The sequence below is a fragment of the Mya arenaria genome, chromosome 10 (assembly GCF_026914265.1).
Source record: "Mya arenaria isolate MELC-2E11 chromosome 10, ASM2691426v1".
NCBI classification, from domain to species: Eukaryota; Metazoa; Mollusca; class Bivalvia; order Myida; family Myidae; genus Mya; species Mya arenaria.
This window is the reverse complement of record NC_069131.1, coordinates 74,187,204-74,209,301: the sequence shown is the minus strand read 5'-3', so window position 1 is coordinate 74,209,301 and position 22,098 is coordinate 74,187,204. Positions and strand designations below refer to the sequence as shown.

Below are 22,098 nucleotides of genomic sequence, written 5' to 3'. Positions count from 1 at the left end.
GCACGTTACGCTCAGTTGAGCTTAACACAGTGAAAGATACCAGATGGTAATATTCGTCACATTTATTGTTATACAAATGTTCAGGAATGTATACAAAGATGGGAAAAGAGATTTATTATACAAATGTGATGATATGCAAATATTTTAAAAATATATAAAACATAAAAATGATGGATGTCAAAGACTGTTTCTTGACCTTATTTGTGATTTTTACTGAATTTTCAAAAGAAGACTTCTCAATATGATTGCAGTCTTTTTCTTTCCTAACTAAAATGGATGAAATTAAAGAAAAATCAACATTATAATGTATAAACTGTAAAAGAAGTCAATAATTCATCACATATGACCAATTTCAAAGAGTGTCGATACATGTGTATAACATTCCAATATAATATAAAAAATGTACACTGTATTAATTTATAGCACAGATGTCATATCTTTCAATGTCATTCAGTTTTGAGTCTTATTGACTATATGGGAACATCTACAAAAGAAATATTATGTACAATATGAATGATTCTACCGCCGACCTCCTTAATCCCACCACAATGAGCAGAGGTCGTAGATTATTTCAATCAAATAGTTCTCTTAACTGTCAATACCTTGCAACCTTGTCTTATACATTTAATTATCGTTAGCAAACTTATAAAAAAAAACCTTGAAGTATTATATCTAGTCAAACACATAACATTGATATGTTGAGGAGCAGCTGTATATGCGATAAAAGAACAAAAAAAACTACAGTCTGTATAAAATAAAAAATAACCTCTTTACATGCAAATGCATAACCATATAAATCTTACATAAATGTTGCTAAATAAGTTGCACATGTGTTAAGATTCATCTTCCTACAAAAAGGAGGACAAAAGCTCCAATTACTGCAAAAGCTTGAATGTAATGCAAGAATATTAAGTGTCTTTAAAACAGTTCCGTGCATGTCACAACCAAATATGCATAACATTGTTACTTGAATTTTTTTTGCTGTGTATGACTGTCACAATTTTATGAAATCATGCAATGTGTTTAGAAGTTCATTTCCCTTCCTGGTTTTCCATACTGCCCATCATAACGGAATCCAGGTTTTGTGTCAAAGGCGTACGTTCGTCCTGCTCCCTCATAGACACCACGCTCATCGGCAGACAGTGGCGCGTGTAACATCTGATACCGCACAGACTCGACATGCTTGCATAGAATGCAGGCTTGTAGCCACGCAGCTCCAAGACCTGTTAAAGATCAAACATAATACAACTCAGTTTTGAGTAGGGCTTCACTAACAAAAAATATTCAATACGTTGTGCCAAGTTACAGAGTGATATCTCTAAAACTGTGAGATTAGTTTGATCCATAAACTCCTATATAACCAAAAGTGTTAAAAGGTAATACAAAGGATGGCCGTAGATTGCACAAAAAATGCCAGGCACATCTCCCCATCGTGTTGGTAATGAGTACCAAGTCTCAGATGTGATATTTCGAAATAGTTCACTCTACTAAGTTTTGCCAACAGACTGCCCACCCAACCAACAAATTGTATCCTGTCTTCAAAGTTTTATTGCGTGGGTAATTAATACACAGCCGATACTTTGTGAGAAAATGACAAGCAAACAAGAGCTGTCACAGTATGTGATGAATGCCCCCGAATGTGACATTGACCTATGAACAAGGTCAGTACATGAAAAGTTAAAGATCAAACAAATACATATGGCAAGTATTTTAAATTGCCTCTGAACATAAAAAATACCACCCATACTTGACAACCTACATTCTTATGTCCTTATATTCAGCATTCCATTGTGAATAAACACTAAGTGTATCTTTCACCTTAGAGGTAGGGACATGGGTCTTGCACGTGACACGTCGTCTTGGTATGTCGAACACATGTGGCAAGTTATTTTAAAATCTGTCCATGCAAGGGAAAGTTACAGCCCGGACACGAGTTATTGAGCCAGACACACAGACGGACGGAAGGATGGACGGACGGACGGTGCGATATTAATATGCCCACCTTCGGGGGCATAAAAATTCCAAAAAAAGTTGCTGTTACCTAGGTTAATCCGAAAATTCACCAGTGCTCAAATTGGTTTAGATAATAGTTGTTTTTAGAGTACCTAGTCATCTACAGATTTTCTTCTTGTGAGAAAGAGTTTTAAAATGATGTTTATCATTAGCGGTTACAATAGTATTAATATGAAGTCACTTACCAACTAATGCACAGACAGCTGCCAAAGCTGCGATGTACAGTCCGAAGTTGATAGCTATCTTGGGATGTGCCTGAACGATGAGGTATCCGGAGGGGTCGGGGAAGCCATGCCAGGCATTCTCATCAGGAATCAGGGCCCCTAGGATGGCAAATATAACACCCAGAAGCTGGCTCAGGGCTGCAAGAAAAAGAGACCTTTTTAGCTATTAGCACATAAACGTCTGCCCATCAATCTATCCAATGGGTTGAAAAAGGAAGTGCAATGTTAATGATTTACTCATTATGTCCCCAATTACCAATAGATGGACAGAGTTTACATTGTTGTCACAACCTTTATATTTCTTGTAAATTGTCAGTAAAGCTTTAAACTCTTTCCCGATGTCAGGAAGTACAAAAAGAACACAATTTCGTGAGCAAATGCATTTTTTTAATGAGACCCTTCCGATGCACAAACTTCATCCAAAGTTTCCAATAAGCAGTTTCAGATTGATTAATATTGTTCATTGACAGCAATGAAAAATGAAAAATTTGCCAACATTGTCTAGGACAAGCAAAAGAGGTTGATCTTAACATAATTGGCCTTTACACGACAGCTAACGTGGTTGATCTTAACATGATAGGCCTAGACATGACAAGTTGGTTTAATTGTGCCAATAGTACCATTATAGTACATTCAAGATCTAAAATGCTCACCTGTAGGGATGAGGGCTGCTGCCAGGCACAGCTCACCAGTGAAGGTATTGTATTTCCGCATGAAGTAGATCACTGACGACACAAATGTGACGATAATGCCGAATGTTCCTATAAGGAAGAAGATCTCGGCCACCTTCATAAAGCCTGCAAAAAACAAACAATTAACATGCAGCTCTAATAATACTTAAATGGATTAAACCTAGTATTCAAATTATATAATTGGTTTCCCCACATAGTTTACTAAGCATGTAAAATGCGGTACAAACAATGAAAACTTCATTAATGTCAATTGAAAAGTAATTATATTACCTTAGCAATTACTTGTGAACTGCATATACATAAATAGAAGCAGATATTGAGTTATTACACTAAGGTGACAAATACATATGAAGCTTTTGCATTCCCAAGCTACCGACAACACCTATGACAAAATTCAACTTTTATTCCTCAAAAACAAACAGGCTAAAACCTTTCAATTAGTGATAGTGGAAGTAAGGGCTAACATAATTATCGAGTATTTTCAAATATCGATGGTTAGCCCCCATAGTCATAAATAATCGATCACGATTTTCAAACATCAATTGTCACTAGGAATAAAATCATACTTTATAAAGCTTAGTTTTTATTTTCACATACTAAAATTTCATTTCCATTTTTTCTAGAATCATGGATTTGTCAATATATTTCAATGACTGATTAGAGTGTTTTTTAAAGCAAAGGCAATATGTCATTTTGTATCATCGTGAATATCGATTACCAACAAATTTTGGCAACTTCTCTTTATTATGCAAATATTCAGTTTGATTATGTAACTAATAAGTGACTGAAATATCCACTTGATAAGTTGATAACTGATCATCAAAAATGGTTTTGGTCCAATTTTCAAACATTTAGTGAAAGTGAAAGTCTATCAATGCATACCTGGAAGAAGCTGCTTGTTGCCGGCTTTCTCAACAAGACCCAAGACTGTCATGTTTCGTTCCAGGAAATATAGACCCATGTTTATATTCTTTTCTACCATGTCAGCCCCTCTCTCCCATGTTAACTGCAACAATTATCACACATAGATGATCAAAATTTGTTCAACAATTGTTCTGACCTGAAATATCAAATCATGTGAATCTCCAGGCCCCAATATCTCGAAATAATAAAACAAGCTTAAGTATCTAATTTCACTTAACCAAATTAATTACTTAAACTTGATTTCACAAAATACCCCGGTAATGAAAAGTTTATCGTGATTTATTTATCAAAATGATGATTACTTTTCAAAGTCTCAGAATACTTTAAAATGGGAATACAACACAAATCATACCAAAACAAAGATAGTGGGATTCGCTTGACCCTGTCTTTACATACTTAAGATTGTTTGTGCATTGTCTTCTCAGGTACGGGAGAAGTAATACCAAGTAACCAACATGAAATATAACATTATATACATGTAGTAGTACCATGTTAGGATTTGTACTCTTAGCCGAGATTGCTAGTGTTAAAATTGGGGGAATTAAAGGTAGCCACAATTATTAGCAATCAGGGATTTGGACATTAACATGTCTTCCTGCCAAAATCCCATGCCAAAATGAAAGCTCTATTTACATTTTAGATTTGCAAACATTTTTCACATAAACATACATAATACCCAGCCAATTATCCCAAGCTCCCTCATGTCGCATGAATGTGACAATTTACTCAAGTTCATTTACAGGAAATAAAAATGAGCAATGCACCAGAAAAAAATCATTTCCTCTGTTAGCAATAAAATGCAAACTTGTAAATAACCATGGTGAAAAATTAGCTATTTAAGAACCGAGAAGTTCAACACTCACCGTGATAATGAACCAGTATGGAACAGCAACTGCGATGGCAGCTGCCGCCATTGAAATTCCCAGGCAAACAACCTTTATAAGCTGTAGAACGGAGGTTCCACCCATCTTTAAGATTCAGGCCAAAACAAATGATAAACAATACACCTGTTTACAGGTAACTCAAAATGGCGTCGATTTGATAGACAAACGACCGACTTTTATAAATAAACAATAACAGTCTTAAGTGAAAATAAGCGATCGCTACATGATGGACAAACGGAGGGAAGGAATGGAATTTTTGTTTTCGAAAATGGCCTAATTACTTCTCAGGTGAATCACTCTTCCTGGTCTAGGCGGGTTCTCAATATTTATCTATTTTACGGACTCGTTTCATGTCAATAAGGATAACCAGTCTGAATACCTGTAAAACAAGCATCGGAGTGACATTGGGCTTTTGTCAAAGTGGCTTTCTATTAAAACGGTGTGACATAACGGCTAAGGTAAAACCGGTGGGTATACATATTGATTTATCCAGCTCTTTAGCGTGTTCAATCCTGGTACTGAGACAATGATTGGGGGTAGTTTATTCCATGTATTCATCACACCTAGTTACAGACATGTATTTGTTTTTACCTCATAGCTATATAATTTTAAAAGTACTTTGTCTTATTTATAACGGACATATAAACCAGGAAAAGGTCCGTGTATTTATGTAATAAATGCATTTTTTCTCTCACTATTACTAGTGTTTTTATTTTGCTTAATAGGCTTAAGCTGCTTATTTCAAAAAGCCAAAATACATACTTATAGTGATTTTTATAAATGAAAAATGGCTTATTTTGGTAATCGTAATGATAATTCCTATCTAAAGTATTAAAACCTTTAAAGCAGATTATAAAACGCAATATATTGAAAAACAAAAATAGTGGGTTTAGCTTAATCCTGTTATAAGAGACTTAAGAAGTTTCGAGAAATTGGGGCCAGTTGCTAATCAGTTTATCTACGATCAGATCCGATCGAGGTGATAATATGATTTCTTAAACCATTAAGCGGGGCTTGAACCCACGACAGACGCAACACAAGCACAGTGCTCTACTAGTCTAACATAATAGACGTGTTATACAGGATTTGCCGTATCAAAAATCGTAAAACAAATCCGTCAACGTACAATTAATTGTACTAAGTGCTCTACAGACTGAGCAAACTTTTTAATGTCGACTGAAATAGGGTTTTAGTAAGAGTCATGAAAGGGTGCTGCATACTGTCCTTATATGGTGAGCACCTAGTCATTCTAAAATGCCATCCAGGCTTTTTTTAAGATGTTTAGCCTGGACATAGTGTAAGGGTTACATCATTAAAAAAAAGCCTGGACGACATAAGGTTAGCACCCCTCTTCGCTCGTGGAGACCACCATATGGGAATTCTTCTGACTTCATTGAATTCAATTCTAAATTCTGTCAAACACAGGCATCTGAATCATTGATTGTCACTAAAATGTTGATAAAATCATTTTGGGTACAATGATTCAGATGCCTGTGCTGTCAAATACTTCTGATTTTTTTAATTAAAATATAAATAAAATAGCTGCCTATACGGGAGTACGTGGCTGAATCAACATGATTCTGACAAAAAATCAATGAAACCAGCCATCTGCCGATTTTCGGGTTTATTTGTTGATATATGATCCTAAAACTGTATTTTCCAGTATCGAAAAAGCACCTCAGAACACCACGAATGCACCATTGTTTTCAAAAATTTCCGGTTGGGGCATGCCCCCGAGCCCCCCTACCACAATTATAAATCCACATGAATAGAAGCTACGCCCTTTTCAATCTTACCACCCGTCCCACTCCTGTAGCACCCTGTCCTTTACAAAACCTAGCTGAAACCCTACTGAAATATGCAGAAATGTATTTATATCTATTGGGGCATGATTTTTCTTGTTTTATGTGCTTTGCTTCTGAGAACTCTGTAGCCAACTCTGCTCCACAGCACACTGCCTCTGCCGCTTATACCATTACCATAAGCTGCAGGTCAGAATCATCATTGTGAACAGTGTGGTGCTACTTATGTGGTAATGAAGCCAACACATATGTAACCACAAAAACCATCTTAGTTACAATTAATCATGGTGAGACACTTTTTGGTAAAACTGTAATGAAGTTAAAATATTATGGACTTTCCTGGTTTAACTTTCCTTGCTCTTGTTCTACTGGTAAACTGATTCTATTCTATTAACAGAAATTGCTGCTGAACAGTGGATCATTATTTCGGTAAGTAGTGCTCATCAGCGGTCCTCCTGAATAGTGAAACTTCTAAACTTGTCCCTGCTTTCTGTGCATGACAAATTGTGGATGGAAAAGGCTAAACTTCGTCCCAAGAATCAGTCAACAAACCTTTCAATGTATAAATTTATTGCACAGTTAACAAAACATTTTAAACAGCTTCAGTCCATATCACTTCCTTGATCCCCCAACTCTGGAGCCAGGCTTGAGACCGGCAAAGTGTTTGATGCAGCGCAGTAAAGAACTAAGTTCCAGCATAAAACTGTTCACATACGAGTCTTTCTCCGACTTCTTTGTCTCATAAATCACTACCAGGTAAATCCGTGGCTCAATACTTGTGATAAAGTAAGTGCTTTGAACAGCCTGAAAAATATATGGTCGTAAAATATTATTACTGTTCAGCAAACATGGCTTTAAGATTGTCTTCTAAACAATAAGACAGTATATCACTCAGACTTTTGCTCATGGATAGTGAAAGTGAATACCTGCAGTAAATTTTATAGGACTTTGACAAGTTCTCCACATACCGTACTATCTTAAAGTTAGGTTGCAAATTTAAAATAATTGATTGGTTAAAACATTTTGTGATAATTATTGGATTTATATTGACCAATCCATAAACAGTTTGGCTAACTTTGACTATTTCAAAGAATTATTCAGTTTTATAAAGTAGAATAAACTGTATAAAAATATGTCAAATATTCAAATAGTTCTGAAAAAAAGTCTACAAATATAGTGAACAGCCTTCTTATCTGTTCCCATTGTTTTTAGTTTTTATTTTCTTTAAAAACTTATAAAAAGCTTGTCTATTCTTAAAGAATGTGTACATGGTAAAGATGCAATGGTATCAATTTATAAAATAATGATATTAAATTCTGATTCAAAGTAATTTTATCCTCTTGTATCCAATTCTAGTGAAAATGAGCTACAGTGCGCACTATATGTACCACTAAAACGATGAAAACAACACGGACAAGCCCAGAAGCATTAAATATAACCCACATGGATCAAAAACAACCAAACACCAGACAAGGCCACTTAATGCTACACCAGACAAGGCCACATAATGCTACACCAGACAAGGCCACATAATGCTACACCAGACAAGGCCACATAATGCTACACCAGACAAGGCCACATAATGCTACACCAGACAAGGCCACACCAGACAAGGCCACATAATGCTACACCAGACAAGGCCACATAATGCTACACCAGACAAGGCCACATAATGCTACACCAGACAAGGCCACATAATGCTACACCAGACAAGGCCACATAATGCTACACCAGACAAGGCCACATAATGCTACACCAGGCAAGGGCATATAATGCTACACCAGACAAGGCCACATAATGCTACACCAGACAAGGGCACATACTGCTACACCAGACAAGGGCAAATCATGCTACACCAGACAAGGGCTCATAATGCTACACCAGACAATGCCACATACTGCTACACCAGACATTGGCACATAATGCCCCACCAGACAAGGCCACATAATGCTACACCAGACAAGGGCACATACTGCAACACCAGACAAGGCCACATAATGCTACACCAGACAATGCCACATACTGCTACACCAGACATTGGCACATAATGCCCCACCAGACAAGGCCACATAATGCTACACCAGGCAAGGCCACATAATGCTACACCAGGCAAGGGCATATAATGCTACACCAGACAAGGCCACATAATGCTACACCAGACAAGGCCACATAATGCTACACCAGACAAGGGCACATACTGCTACACCAGACAAGGGCAAATCATGCTACACCAGACAAGGCCACATAATGCTACACCAGACAATGCCACATACTGCTACACCAGCCATTGGCACATAATGCCCCACCAGACAAGGCCACATAATGCTACACCAGACAAGGCCACATAATGCTACACCAGACAAGGCCACATAATGCTACACCAGACAAGGCCACATAATGCCCCACCAGGCAAGGGCATATAATGCTACACCAGACAAGGCCACATAATGCTACACCAGACAAAGGCACATAATGCTACACCAGACAATGCCACATAATGCTACACCAGACAAGGCCACATAATGCTACACCAGACAATGCCACATAATGCTACACCAGACAAGGCCACATAATGCTACACCAGACAAGGCCACATAATGCTACACCAGACAAGGCCACATAATGCCCCACCAGGCAAGGGCATATAATGCTACACCAGACAAGGCCACATAATGCTACACCAGACAAAGGCACATAATGCTACACCAGACATTGGCACATAATGCCCCACCAGACAAGGCCACATAATGCTACACCAGACAAGGCCACACCAGACAAGGCCACACCAGACAAGGCCACATAATGCTACACCAGACAAGGCCACATAATGCTACACCAGACAAGGCCACATAATGCCCCACCAGACAAGGCCACATAATGCTACACCAGACAAGGCCACACCAGACAAGGCCACACCAGACAAGGCCACATAATGCTACACCAGACAAGGCCACATAATGCTACACCAGACAAGGCCACATAATGCCCCACCAGGCAAGGGCATATAATGCTACACCAGACAAGGCCACATAATGCTACACCAGACAAAGGCACATAATGCTACACCAGACAATGCCACATAATGCTACACCAGACAAGGCCACATAATGCTACACCAGACAATGCCACATAATGCTACACCAGACAAGGCCACATACTGCTACACCAGACAAGGCCACATAATGCCCCACCAGGCAAGGGCATATAATGCTACACCAGACAAGGCCACATAATGCTACACCAGACAAAGGCACATAATGCCCCACCAGACAAGGCCACATAATGCTACACCAGACAAGGGCACATACTGCTACACCAGACAAGGGCACATAGTGCTACACCAGACATTGGCACATAATGCTACACCAGACAAGGGCACATAATGCTACACCAGACAAGGGCACATACTGCTACACCAGACAAGGGCACATACTGCTACACCAGACAAGGGCACATAGTGCTACACCAGACATTGGCACATAATGCTACACCAGACAAGGGCACATAATGCTACACCAGACAAGGGCACATACTGCTACACCAGACATTGGCACATAATGCTACACCAGACAAGGCCACATAATGCTACACCAGGCAAGGGCACATACTGCTACACCAGACAAGGCCACATAATGCTACACCAGACAAGGCCACATAATGCTACACCAGACAAGGGCACATAATGCTACACCAGACAAGGCCACATAGTGCTACACCAGACAAGGCCACATAATGCTACACCAGACAAGGCCACATAGTGCTACACCAGACAAGGCCACATAATGCTACACCAGACAAGGGCACATACTGCTACACCAGACAAGGCCACATAGTGCTACACCAGACAAGGCCACATAGTGCTACACCAGACAAGGCCACATAATGCTACACCAGACAAGGGCACATACTGCTACACCAGACAAGGGCACATAATGCTACACCAGACATTGGCACATAATGCTACACCAGACAAGGGCACATAATGCTACACCAGACAAGGGCACATAATGCTACACCAGACAAGGTCACATAATGCTACACCAGACAAAGGCACATACTGCTACACCAGACAAGGGCACATAATGCTACACCAGACAAGGCCACATAATGCTACACCAGACAAGGCCACATAATGCCCCACCAGGCAAGGGCATATAATGCTACACCAGACAAGGCCACATAATGCCCCACCAGACAAGGCCACATAATGCTACACCAGACAATGCCACATAATGCTACACCAGACAAGGGCACATAATGCTACACCAGACAAGGCCACATAATGCTACACCAGACAAGGCCACATAATGCCCCACCAGGCAAGGGCATATAATGCTACACCAGACAAGGCCACATAATGCTACACCAGACAAAGGCACATAATGCTACACCAGACAATGCCACATAATGCTACACCAGACAAGGCCACATAATGCTACACCAGACAATGCCACATAATGCTACACCAGACAAGGCCACATAATGCTACACCAGACAAGGCCACATAATGCCCCACCAGGCAAGGGCATATAATGCTACACCAGACAAGGCCACATAATGCTACACCAGACAAAGGCACATAATGCCCCACCAGACAAGGCCACATAATGCTACACCAGACAAGGGCACATACTGCTACACCAGACAAGGGCTCATAATGCTACACCAGACATTGGCACATAATGCTACACCAGACAAGGGCACATAATGCTACACCAGACAAGGCCACATAATGCTACACCAGACATTGGCACATAATGCTACACCAGACAAGGGCACATAATGCCCCACCAGACAAGGCCACATAATGCTACACCAGACAAGGGCACATAATGCTACACCAGACAAGGGCACATAATGCTACACCAGACAAGGGCACATAATGCTACACCAGACAAGGGCACATAATGCTACACCAGACAAGGGCACATAATGCTACACCAGACAAGGGCACATAATGCTACACCAGACAAGGGCACATAATGCTACACCAGACAAGGGCACATAATGCCCCACCAGACAAGGCCACATAATGCTACACCAGACAAGGGCACATAATGCCACACCAGACAAGGGCACATAATGCTACACCAGACAAGGCCACATAATGCTACACCAGACAAGGGCACATAATGCTACACCAGACAAGGCCACATAATGCTACACCAGACAAGGCCACATAATGCTACACCAGACAAGGGCACATAATGCTACACCAGACAAGGGCTCATACTGCTACACCAGACAGGGGCACATACTGCTACACCAGACAAGGCCACATAATGCTACACCAGACAAGGGCACATAATGCTACACCAGACAAGGCCACATAATGCTACACCAGACAAAGGCACATACTGCTACACCAGACAAGGCCACATAATGCTACACCAGACAAGGGCACATAATGCTACACCAGACAAGGGCACATAATGCTACACCAGACAAGGTCACATAATGCTACACCAGACAAGGCCACATAATGCTACACCAGACAAGGTCACATAATGCTGCACCAGACAAGGCCACATAATGCTACACCAGACAAGGCCACATAATGCTACACCAGACAAGGCCACATAGTGCTACACCAGACAAGGCCACATAATGCTACACCAGACAAGGGCACATACTGCTACACCAGACAAGGCCACATAGTGCTACACCAGACAAGGCCACATAGTGCTACACCAGACAAGGCCACATAATGCTACACCAGACAAGGGCACATACTGCTACACCAGACAAGAGCACATAATGCTACACCAGACATTGGCACATAATGCTACACCAGACAAGGGCACATAATGCTACACCAGACAAGGGCACATAATGCTACACCAGACAAGGTCACATAATGCTACACCAGACAAAGGCACATACTGCTACACCAGACAAGGGCACATAATGCTACACCAGACATTGGCACATAATGCTACACCAGACAAGGGCACATAATGCTACACCAGACAAGGGCACATAATGCCACACCAGACATTGGCACATAATGCTACACCAGACAGGGGCACATAATGCCCCACCAGACAAGGCCACATAATGCTACACCAGACAAGGGCACATAATGCTACACCAGACAAGGGCACATAATGCTACACCAGACAAGGGCACATAATGCTACACCAGACAAGGGCACATAATGCTACACCAGACAAGGGCACATAATGCTACACCAGACAAGGGCACATAATGCTACACCAGACAAGGGCACATAATGCCCCACCAGACAAGGCCACATAATGCTACACCAGACAAGGGCACATAATGCTACACCAGACAAGGGCACATAATGCTACACCAGACAAGGGCACATAATGCTACACCAGACAAGGGCACATAATGCTACACCAGACAAGGCCACATAATGCTACACCAGACAAGGGCACATAATGCTACACCAGACAAGGGCACATAATGCTACACCAGACAAGGCCACATAATGCTACACCAGACAAGGGCACATAATGCTACACCAGACAAGGGCTCATACTGCTACACCAGACAGGGGCACATACTGCTACACCAGATAAGGCCACATAATGCTACACCAGACAAGGGCACATAATGCTACACCAGACAAGGCCACATAATGCTACACCAGACAAAGGCACATACTGCTACACCAGACAAGGCCACATAATGCTACACCAGACAAGGGCATATAATGCTACACCAGACAAGGGCACATAATGCTACACCAGACAAGGTCACATAATGCTACACCAGACAAGGCCACATAATGCTACACCAGACAAGGTCACATAATGCTGCACCAGACAAGGCCACATAATGCTACACCAGACAAGGCCACATAATGCTACACCAGACAAGGCCACATAATGCTACACCAGACAAGGCCACATACTGCTACACCAGACAAGGCCACATAATGCTACACCAGACAAGGCCACATAATGCTACACCAGACAAGGCCACATAATGCTACACCAGACAAGGTCACATAATGCTACACCAGACAAGGCCACATAATGCTACACCAGACAAGGTCACATAATGCTACACCAGACAAGGCCACATAATGCTACACCAGACAAGGCCACATACTGCTACACCAGACAAGGTCACATAATGCTACACCAGTCAAGGCCACATAATGCTACACCAGACAAGGGCACATAATGCTACACCAGACAAGGCCACATAATGCTACACCAGACAAGGCCACATACTGCTACACCAGACAAGGTCACATAATGCTACACCAGTCAAGGCCACATAATGCTACACCAGACAAGGGCACATAATGCTACACCAGACAAGGCCACATAGTGCTACACCAGACAAGGGCACATAATGCTACACCATACAAGGGCACATAATGCTACACCAGACAATGCCACATAATGCTACACCAGACAAGGGCACATAATGCTACACCAGACAAGGTCACATAATGCTACACCAGACAAGGCCACATAATGCTACACCAGACAAGGGCACATAATGCTACACCAGAAAAGGCCACATAATGCTACACCAGACAAGGGCACATAATGCTACACCAGACAAGGGCAAATCATGCTACACCAGACAAGGGCTCATACTGCTACACCAGACAAGGGCACATACTGCTACACCAGACAAGGGCACATACTGCTACACCAGACAAGGCCACATAATGCCCCACCAGACAAGGCCACATAATGCTACACCAGACAAGGCCACATAATGCTACACCAGACAAAGGCACATAATGCCCCACCAGACAAGGCCACATAATGCCCCACCAGACAAGGCCACATAATGCTACACCAGACAAAGGCACATACTGCTACACCAGACATTGGCACATAATGCTACACCAGACAAGGCCACATAATGCTACACCAGATAAGGCCACATAATGCTACACCAGACAAAGGCACATACTGCTACACCAGACATTGGCACATAATGCTACACCAGACAAGGCCACATAATGCTACACCAGACAAGGCCACATAATGCTACACCAGACAAGGCCACATAATGCTACACCAGACAAGGCCACATAATGCTACACCAGACAAAGGCACATACTGCTACACCAGACAAGGGCACATAATGCTACACCAGACAAGGGCACATAATGCTACACCAGACAAGGGCACATAATGCTACACCAGACAAGGGCACATAATGCCCCACCAGACAAGGGCACATAATGCTACTCCAGACAAGGGCACATAATGCTACACCTGACATTGGCACATAATGCTACACCAGACAAGGGCACATAATGCAACAGGACAACAAACATTACACAACTATAAAAACAAGACAGAGGTCAAGTTGGTGAAATGGTTTGGTCATGATCTGTGATAACCCACGCAGTTTTTTAACAAGTCAACCCGAATCTCACCTTATCATAAACAAACTGGACCCTGTCGGTGTCTGCCTGTCTGTCAGAAATGAGCATTACAACATTTGGCCAGTGACCAACAGGCTGCTCCTGAGGTAAAAACAAACATGTCATGAGATGAAACCAGTCCTGTAAAGGATGAATGATTTGCATTACATTTGTGTCAAATGCTAGCAGTGAAGTCAACATTGAAGTTAAATTTGTGTACATTGTGTACTTTCAAGTAAAGCAGCTTTATTTAATCAAAGACATTTTCCAGAATATGTGTTAACATATTAACCCCTCAAATGAAATTAAATGACAAATCGTTCATCAGTTTATCCCTAAAATATTTCCCAACTCACCCCTGGGAATGAGAAGATAGTGGGGTAACTGTCCAGCCCCTTGGGTGTGTCACCCTGGCGATCAGGATGTGTATACCCTGGACCCCTATATGGACTCTCTAGCCCCTGAGTGTCCAGCACAAGACATACGTGGCTCGCATCACTCTTCTTCTGGAATGCTGTAACCCTGGAAACCATCATGTTCAGATATACAATATTAACAATACATTTTTAGCCCTTGGTATCTATCTGATCTACTTTCAGTACAATTAAATGAAACACAGCAACAGTTAGTTACATGCCTCGAGAAAATACTGGCTGCTATGTCAATTATAAGGAGTTGAAAAGATAGCAAACACTGTAATTAAGACGTTTATATGACACACAAATTGGTTACATTCTACTAGTTGTTGTATATAAAATAGAGATGCACCTTTATGTAATTTAGACATGCATGTCTATTTTTTCTCTCCGTTTAGAGATATAGAGGTGCATCTCTAAATCCAACCAAAAAAATAAAGTGAAATCTCAAATGTTGTGACCTTGACCTATCAGGTATCAATCTGGGTCTTGCATGTGACACACAGCCTCGGAATGGTGACCATATGTAAGTTACTTGACAATCCAATAATGCATGGTTAAGATGTGGCTGGGACACATTACTGGCCTATAAACACAAATCATTTTGATCTGTAAGTGTGACCTTGACCTTTGAGATACAGGCCCGAGTCTATACCCAACACACTTCCTCATCATGGAAAACATATGTGCCCAGCTACTTGGTATTCCTATGATGCATGGTTAAGATGCAGAGCAGACATAGTACTGTTCTTATAACGTTCCTCATTTTGAAATGAGGTACAGAACTAAGACGCGCCATGCCCCTCATCATGATAAACATTCATTTCAACTTCCTTGAAAATGCTAAAATGCATATTAAAGACAAGGCCTGGAGAAAGTACAGTCCCATCAACAGTTATCATTTAACCTTTTGACCTTTAAAAGTGACCTTGACCTTTAAGACATTGGTCTTGTGCGCGACAGGCCACCTCATCATGGTGAACATTCATTGCAAGTTTCTTGAAAATCCTATAATGCATGGTAAAGATATGACCCGGACAAAATTTGGATAAGAGTCCAATCAACAGTACTCATTTTGACAGTTAGCCTCTTAGTGTGACCTTTACCTTTAAGGTAGAGACCTGGGACTTGCATGTGACATGCTGCATCAACTTGATGAACATTCATGTCTAGTTTCCAGGAAAACTCATGTTTCGTTAAGAGGTGACTCACATAAACAGAACAGCCATTGTGCAGCTGTTCTTACTCAATGTACATGGGCTGGACACTCAAATGAAACTGTAAAATCTGTTTTAAAGACTAATTACTTGGCAACATAGTCCTCACAGTTCTTGGCAGATAGACCTTTCATATCTACTGACGTTGTTTGCTTGGAGAGCACATCATAGAAGTACAGGCTGAACTGCAAATATAATAAGCGTTAAGGTTAAATTACATGATCCATATAATCACCAATAAGTATCAAAATAAACTTCAGCAACAAGAATTCATGTGACTTTGGTAACAAGAATACATATCTTAACAACCAGGAGAAATGTTACAATGGCAAAAAAACTGCACTTTTATTTAAGCACCAATAATTCACGTTACCTTGGCAACAAGAAGACACTTGTATCTTAGCAACCAGGAGTAAAGAGCTGGCAAGGAGGAAAGTGTTTTGGTGGTGGAACCAAACATTCCCTTCTTAACTGTCTGGAAAGAAGAGACAGTTGTCAAGCCACAATAAATACATGGTTAGTTTGACCTTACCTGACCGACTCACAAAATTATCCACTACCCACTAAGGTGTTGACCCTCTCCAGTGGTTATAATTTTCATCTCAGTATTAAAGAAACCCAACCTATCTAACCACACCTAAAATTGTTCGTCAGGTAAGGCAAAACAAAAGCATTTTAAATTGTGGCCTCAGCTAAGTTAAAATATTACACGGTGAACATTTTGTTCATCAGGATAAGTTTTACATCATAAGATCTGTGATTATCAATCATGTCTTATTATTAATCATAAATGAATCAAACTTCACTTAAGCTGCAATTGGTAGAGATTTTTGTACCATTAGTCCATTTTATAACTTCTAAGTTTAAATGGAGCTGGCATTTTTTGGAGAGACTGAAATTCCATTACAAATAAGTATCATTCATCACAGCACAGGTACATGTACAATAACATGGAGAATCAAAGATAAAACAGAAAAGTGTCTGCAATACAAGCAACTTGCAAGCAAGCATAACTAAGTCCAACAACTATGTTGTTGACAATTACAATTACTTTTTGCTTTTTTTGCAGTCAAAATTGATTTTGTGTAGTCACAAGTATAATAGTTTTTATTATATTTCAGACCTCAAATAAAATATTAAATGTTTCCCCTCCTACAACCGACCAGAAACTGGGCCGACTCGAATGCTGTTATTGCTTAAAGTTTTTTTTGGTGCAACATAACCATTTTTTTGTTGCGTTTCAAATACGTAGTTGTTCCAAAATATGAATGACTCACTACATCCCAAATCCCTGCTTTCAAATTTTATATTTTTTACCACAAACAAGTAATTGTATAAGTATTTTCTCTTTCTGTTTGTCTGACCCAGTTTTCAAAAAAATATTTACAAAATAAACATAATTAAACACTCCCGCCTAAAGGTTTGTTCTCTATTCTTTATAATAATGTAAAATTATATATCGACCACCTGACCCACACTTCATATACATGTACCAGGGTCATGAGAAGGGAAACAGAGAATATTTAAAATCTGGCCTATGACATGCAATAAATACCATATCTTGAAAATAAAATTTATCTGACATAATATGGTTCTAGTATTAATACACTCAACAAAACTGATGAAGTGTCACATGTTTGTGTACAATTGTTGAAATATTAATAAAGATCAGCTGACTTGATAAATAACATTTAAATGTTGCTAACAGAAATATTGACAAAAAACGTTCCGTCAATATAGTACAGGAGTCTTCCAGGGTTACAATTCAGGGTTCCCACAAATCATAGAAAATAAAATTCCCTTACTTTTCCCTAACCGAATCCGTATTTGACCAAACTGTTGGTGTTCAAAGGAGCTTAATTTGTCATCTATGAGCATAATTAATAAAGTTGGCCTCCATCCTCCCCATCAGCCAACACTCACCATGTGTATTGGCTTTTTTTTTAATTCACCTTTTTTTGTTTCAAAATAATTTCCATTTTTTCTGCTATTTAGAAAATTGTTTCTTCGGCCCTCAATCTCAGGTTCCAAATTTATTGGACATCTCCCTGACTTTTGCCCATTTTCCAAATTTCCCTGACCATTTGATAATTTCCTGACCTTATTTTTTTTCCCTTTTTCCCTGACTTTTTCCTGACGGTGGGAATCCTGTACATACAATGTGAAAGATTTAATGAAATCTGAATGTAAAACTGGCATTGTTTTGATAAATGACTAAATAATTAATTTTGACAAGTGTAGCTCAACAACAGTATACATCTAAGGTAACAAACAAAGCAAGATGATGACAAACATTGAAAATAAAGAGCCTGAAGACTGTCTCATTATACATGTACAATTAAATAAGAGCCCCATGAAGCACAGGCCAACACTGGTGTGTTGTTGTTTTTTTCAGTAAAAAAGGGGCATAACTCAATCATTTTTAAGGCAAGAATAACAGCCCTTCATATACGTGTGCAGATAGTTTCTTGCAACATATGTACCAAGTTTCATTTGAATATTTTAAACAGGGTTTAGTGACTATTAAAGTTTAAACTTAGGTTTTTGCACAATGCTGATGCCACTAAATAAAAATGACATTAACCCTATGACAATAACTGGACTTTTTCTTCCAAAAAACAACAAGCTAGTGACATGCAATGCAAATATGATTATAAAAATGAAATAAAAGTCTATGCATTATATACACACAAATGCACAACATGTTCTTACTAGATGACAAACAGTCTCAACTTCGCAAGACTAAATGTAACAGGAAACACCATTAATCAACGACTTTTTACGCTTTGCCTTCCATGAACTAATGGTATAAGTTATAACATATCAATTTTAACGGTGATTTCCAATATTACAGGGCCGCTTTTCATAAAACATTATCTGTCATTTTCTATCTTAAGTCAATTTTTCAATTTTTTTATTGTCAAAGTAAAAGAAGTGTATCGATTTTGTAACATAATTGTACATATTAAATACAGTCAATGAAAGTAATTCAAAAGTGTTCAGGTAACTATATCAGATGACTATTGAGATACAAACTTATGTTTGGAAATGACTGAAGAAGTTTTTTGAATACTGGCCTAACTCTAAAGTTCAACATTTAAGTTTACTTAAAACTGAAATTTCCTTTTAAGTTTATATTACTGCATTTTTATAACTATTGGTGATATGAATCACTCTCGAGTTCCCTTCCTGGCCTCCACTGTGTGATACCAAGAGAACATTCTCCTGATGGGATTCAAATCCAAGGCTGCACGAATATTACTTCAGCACTTGTTTTAAAAAGCTTAATTTTGAGTATGAAATTTGGTGAACCAGTCCAGGTGAAATCTAAAGCATACCACAGGTAGTATTTAAAAACCAACTGAGATTTAACCTAGATTAAAGAGTAAAAGTGTTTTGATTGGACTGTAAAAATAATGGCCAATAGACTGAAAGGAATTTCTGAGGCATGTCTAATAACAAGGATAAGAATTATATTGAATACTAGCTTTGGGCCTAATTCGGGATGTTAGTTGTAACTTAAACAGTCTTAAATGCTGTCATTATATAACAATCACTGATTTCTTAAACTGTTTTCAACTTTAATTATGATTATTTTGATGATCATAAGCTGTATGTGCTTGTATCTAAACAAATGTTCTGTTCTGTTCTGTTTAATTATGATACTGGCTGAAGTTCAGATCACAAAAATATTCAGCAAAATATGAAACAAAGGTAATTCCAACTAACAACTACAATCTGTAATGAAACAAGCCCCAGATACAAAGGTTATTACTAGAAAAGTCAACCAACTTACCTCCCTTGCCTCTAAGGCCAAACCTAGACTTATCACTTTACTTTGAGGTGTGCCACTCTAGCTTACAAAGAAATTGGTGATGCTGTTGGCTTAGTGGACTTAAAGGGACTAGACACCAGATGGTTCCAAAATCAGCAAATACAGTATTTCCTCAAATCAAGCCTAGAATTGTTAATTTGAGGTAGTATGAGGCAAATTTCTAAAATAACTGGGATTTTTCCTGGTAGACAAACCCATTAAATTTTCGGATTGGAAAAATATGCTTAATCTTTCAAAGATACATCATCATTTCTTATTACATCTGTTGTAAGCGATGTGATACATCAGTTATTAAGATTCAATGTGTTGTACTCAAAGATATCAATTTATCTAAGTTTTTGACAATTTTCTTTTTTTTCTTTAGTTATATCATCTGGTGTCTAGTCCCTTTAAATAATTGAAGCTACAACAGGTCAGTTTGTTATAAGCTTGGCTGAGTCTACACCTCAAACTGACCAGTTTGCTATAAGCTTGACTGAATCTACACCTCAAACTGCCCAGTTTTCTATAAGCTTGGCTGAATCTACTCCTCAAACTGCCCAGTTTACTATAACCTTGGCTGAATCTACACCTCAAACTGACCAGTTTTCTATAACCTTGGCTGAATCTACACCTCAAACTGCCCAGTTTTCTATAAGCTTGGCTGAATCTACACCCCAAACTGCCCAGTTTTTTATAAGCTTGGCTGAATCTACACCTCAAACTGCCCAATTTTCTATAAGCTTGGCTGAATCTACACCTCAAACTGACCAGTTTTCTATAAGCTTGGCTGAATCTACACCTCAAACTGACCAGTTTTCTATAAGCTTGGCGGAATCTACACCTCAAACTGCCCAATTTTCTATAAGCTTGGCTGAATCTACAACTCAAACTGACCAGTTTCTATAAGCTTGGCTGAATCTACACCTCAAACTGCCTAGTTTGCTATAACCTTGGCTGAATCTACTCCTCAAACTTACTAGTTTGCTATAACCTTGGCTGAATAACCTTGGCTGAATCTACTCCTCAAACTTACTAGTTTGCTATAACCTTGGCTGAATCTACACCTCAAACTGACCAGTTTTCTATAAGCTTGACTGAATCTACACCTCAAACTGCCCAATTTTCTATAAGCTTGGCTGAATCTACACCTCAAACTGACCAGTTTTCTATAAGCTTGGCTGAATCTACATCTCAAACTGCCCAGTTTGCTATAAGCTTGACTGAATCTACTCCTCAAACTGCCCAGTTTTCTATTAGCTTGGCTGAATCTACACCTCAAACTGCCTAGTTTGCTATAAGCTTGGCTGAATCTACTCCTCAAACTTACTAGTTTGCTATAACCTTGGCTGAATCTACACTGTTCAGTGTGCTTGAAGTTGCTGCAGAGACTTAAAATGTCTTTATGGGTTTTAATATTTTCATCTAACTATAAAGTTTCAAAAGGTGGCAATCAATCTTCATGTGTTTACCTCTCTTGCTTGTGAGGCTGCACCCCAGCTAGTCAGTTTACTGTGGGCCTGGTGGAGTTGAAGAAGGGAGGGTAGGAACTGACCCTCGGCCATTAGAAGTTGGGCCTGAAGAAGGTGGCTGACTATGTCACACTCCGACCTGCAGAAAAAGCATTATCTATGAAGGTAGGGATTATGGAAGGCTTTTTAACTATAAAGCGCAAAGGTATTAGTATGCCGACTGAACTAAACCAGACCTCAGTGACACCAGTATTGGAAGGCGAAAATACTTT

The 22,098-nt window shown here is 39.7% G+C and overlaps 2 protein-coding genes across 3 annotated transcripts in view; both read right to left on the bottom strand.

Moving 5' to 3' along the window:
• Nucleotides 1-47: 47 nt before the first annotated feature.
• Nucleotides 48-5,057, bottom strand: LOC128205827 (uncharacterized). Its single transcript, XM_052907830.1, has 5 exons — nt 4,717-5,057; nt 3,812-3,935; nt 2,891-3,034; nt 2,199-2,375; nt 48-1,223 (listed from the first exon to the last, which is right to left on the bottom strand). The coding sequence occupies exons 1-5, from the start codon at nt 4,819-4,821 to the stop codon at nt 1,024-1,026; spliced, it is 750 nt and encodes a 249-aa protein (XP_052763790.1). The 5' UTR covers nt 4,822-5,057; the 3' UTR covers nt 48-1,023.
• Nucleotides 5,058-7,092: 2,035 nt separating this feature from the next.
• Nucleotides 7,093-22,098, bottom strand: part of LOC128205869 (KICSTOR subunit 2-like) — a 19,683-nt gene continuing 4,677 nt past the window's right edge. Inside the window, exons 6-11 of one of the 2 annotated variants that reach the window (XM_052907893.1) lie at nt 21,827-21,965; nt 16,914-17,015; nt 16,631-16,725; nt 15,264-15,429; nt 14,920-15,009; nt 7,093-7,343 (exon numbers count right to left, since the gene is read on the bottom strand). In XM_052907893.1, coding sequence (XP_052763853.1) covers nt 7,152-7,343; nt 14,920-15,009; nt 15,264-15,429; nt 16,631-16,725; nt 16,914-17,015; nt 21,827-21,965 — 784 coding nt within the window. In that variant the 3' untranslated portion in view covers nt 7,093-7,151. The remainder of the gene's footprint in view (nt 7,344-14,919; nt 15,010-15,263; nt 15,430-16,630; nt 16,726-16,913; nt 17,016-21,826; nt 21,966-22,098) is intronic. The other variant, XM_052907894.1, reaches the window with a different exon arrangement.

Excerpts from the sequence above, each read along its gene's own strand:
- LOC128205827 (XM_052907830.1), bottom strand. The coding sequence starts at position 4,821 with ATGGGTGGAACCTCCGTTCTACAGCTTATAAAGGTTGTTTGCCTGGGA. Across the intron at positions 2,376-2,890 it reads AGCAGCCCTCATCCCTACAG|CCCTGAGCCAGCTTCTGGGT; the intron begins GTGAGCATTTTA and ends TTTTTCTTGCAG. Across the intron at positions 1,224-2,198 it reads AGCTGTCTGTGCATTAGTTG|GTCTTGGAGCTGCGTGGCTA; the intron begins GTAAGTGACTTC and ends GATCTTTAACAG.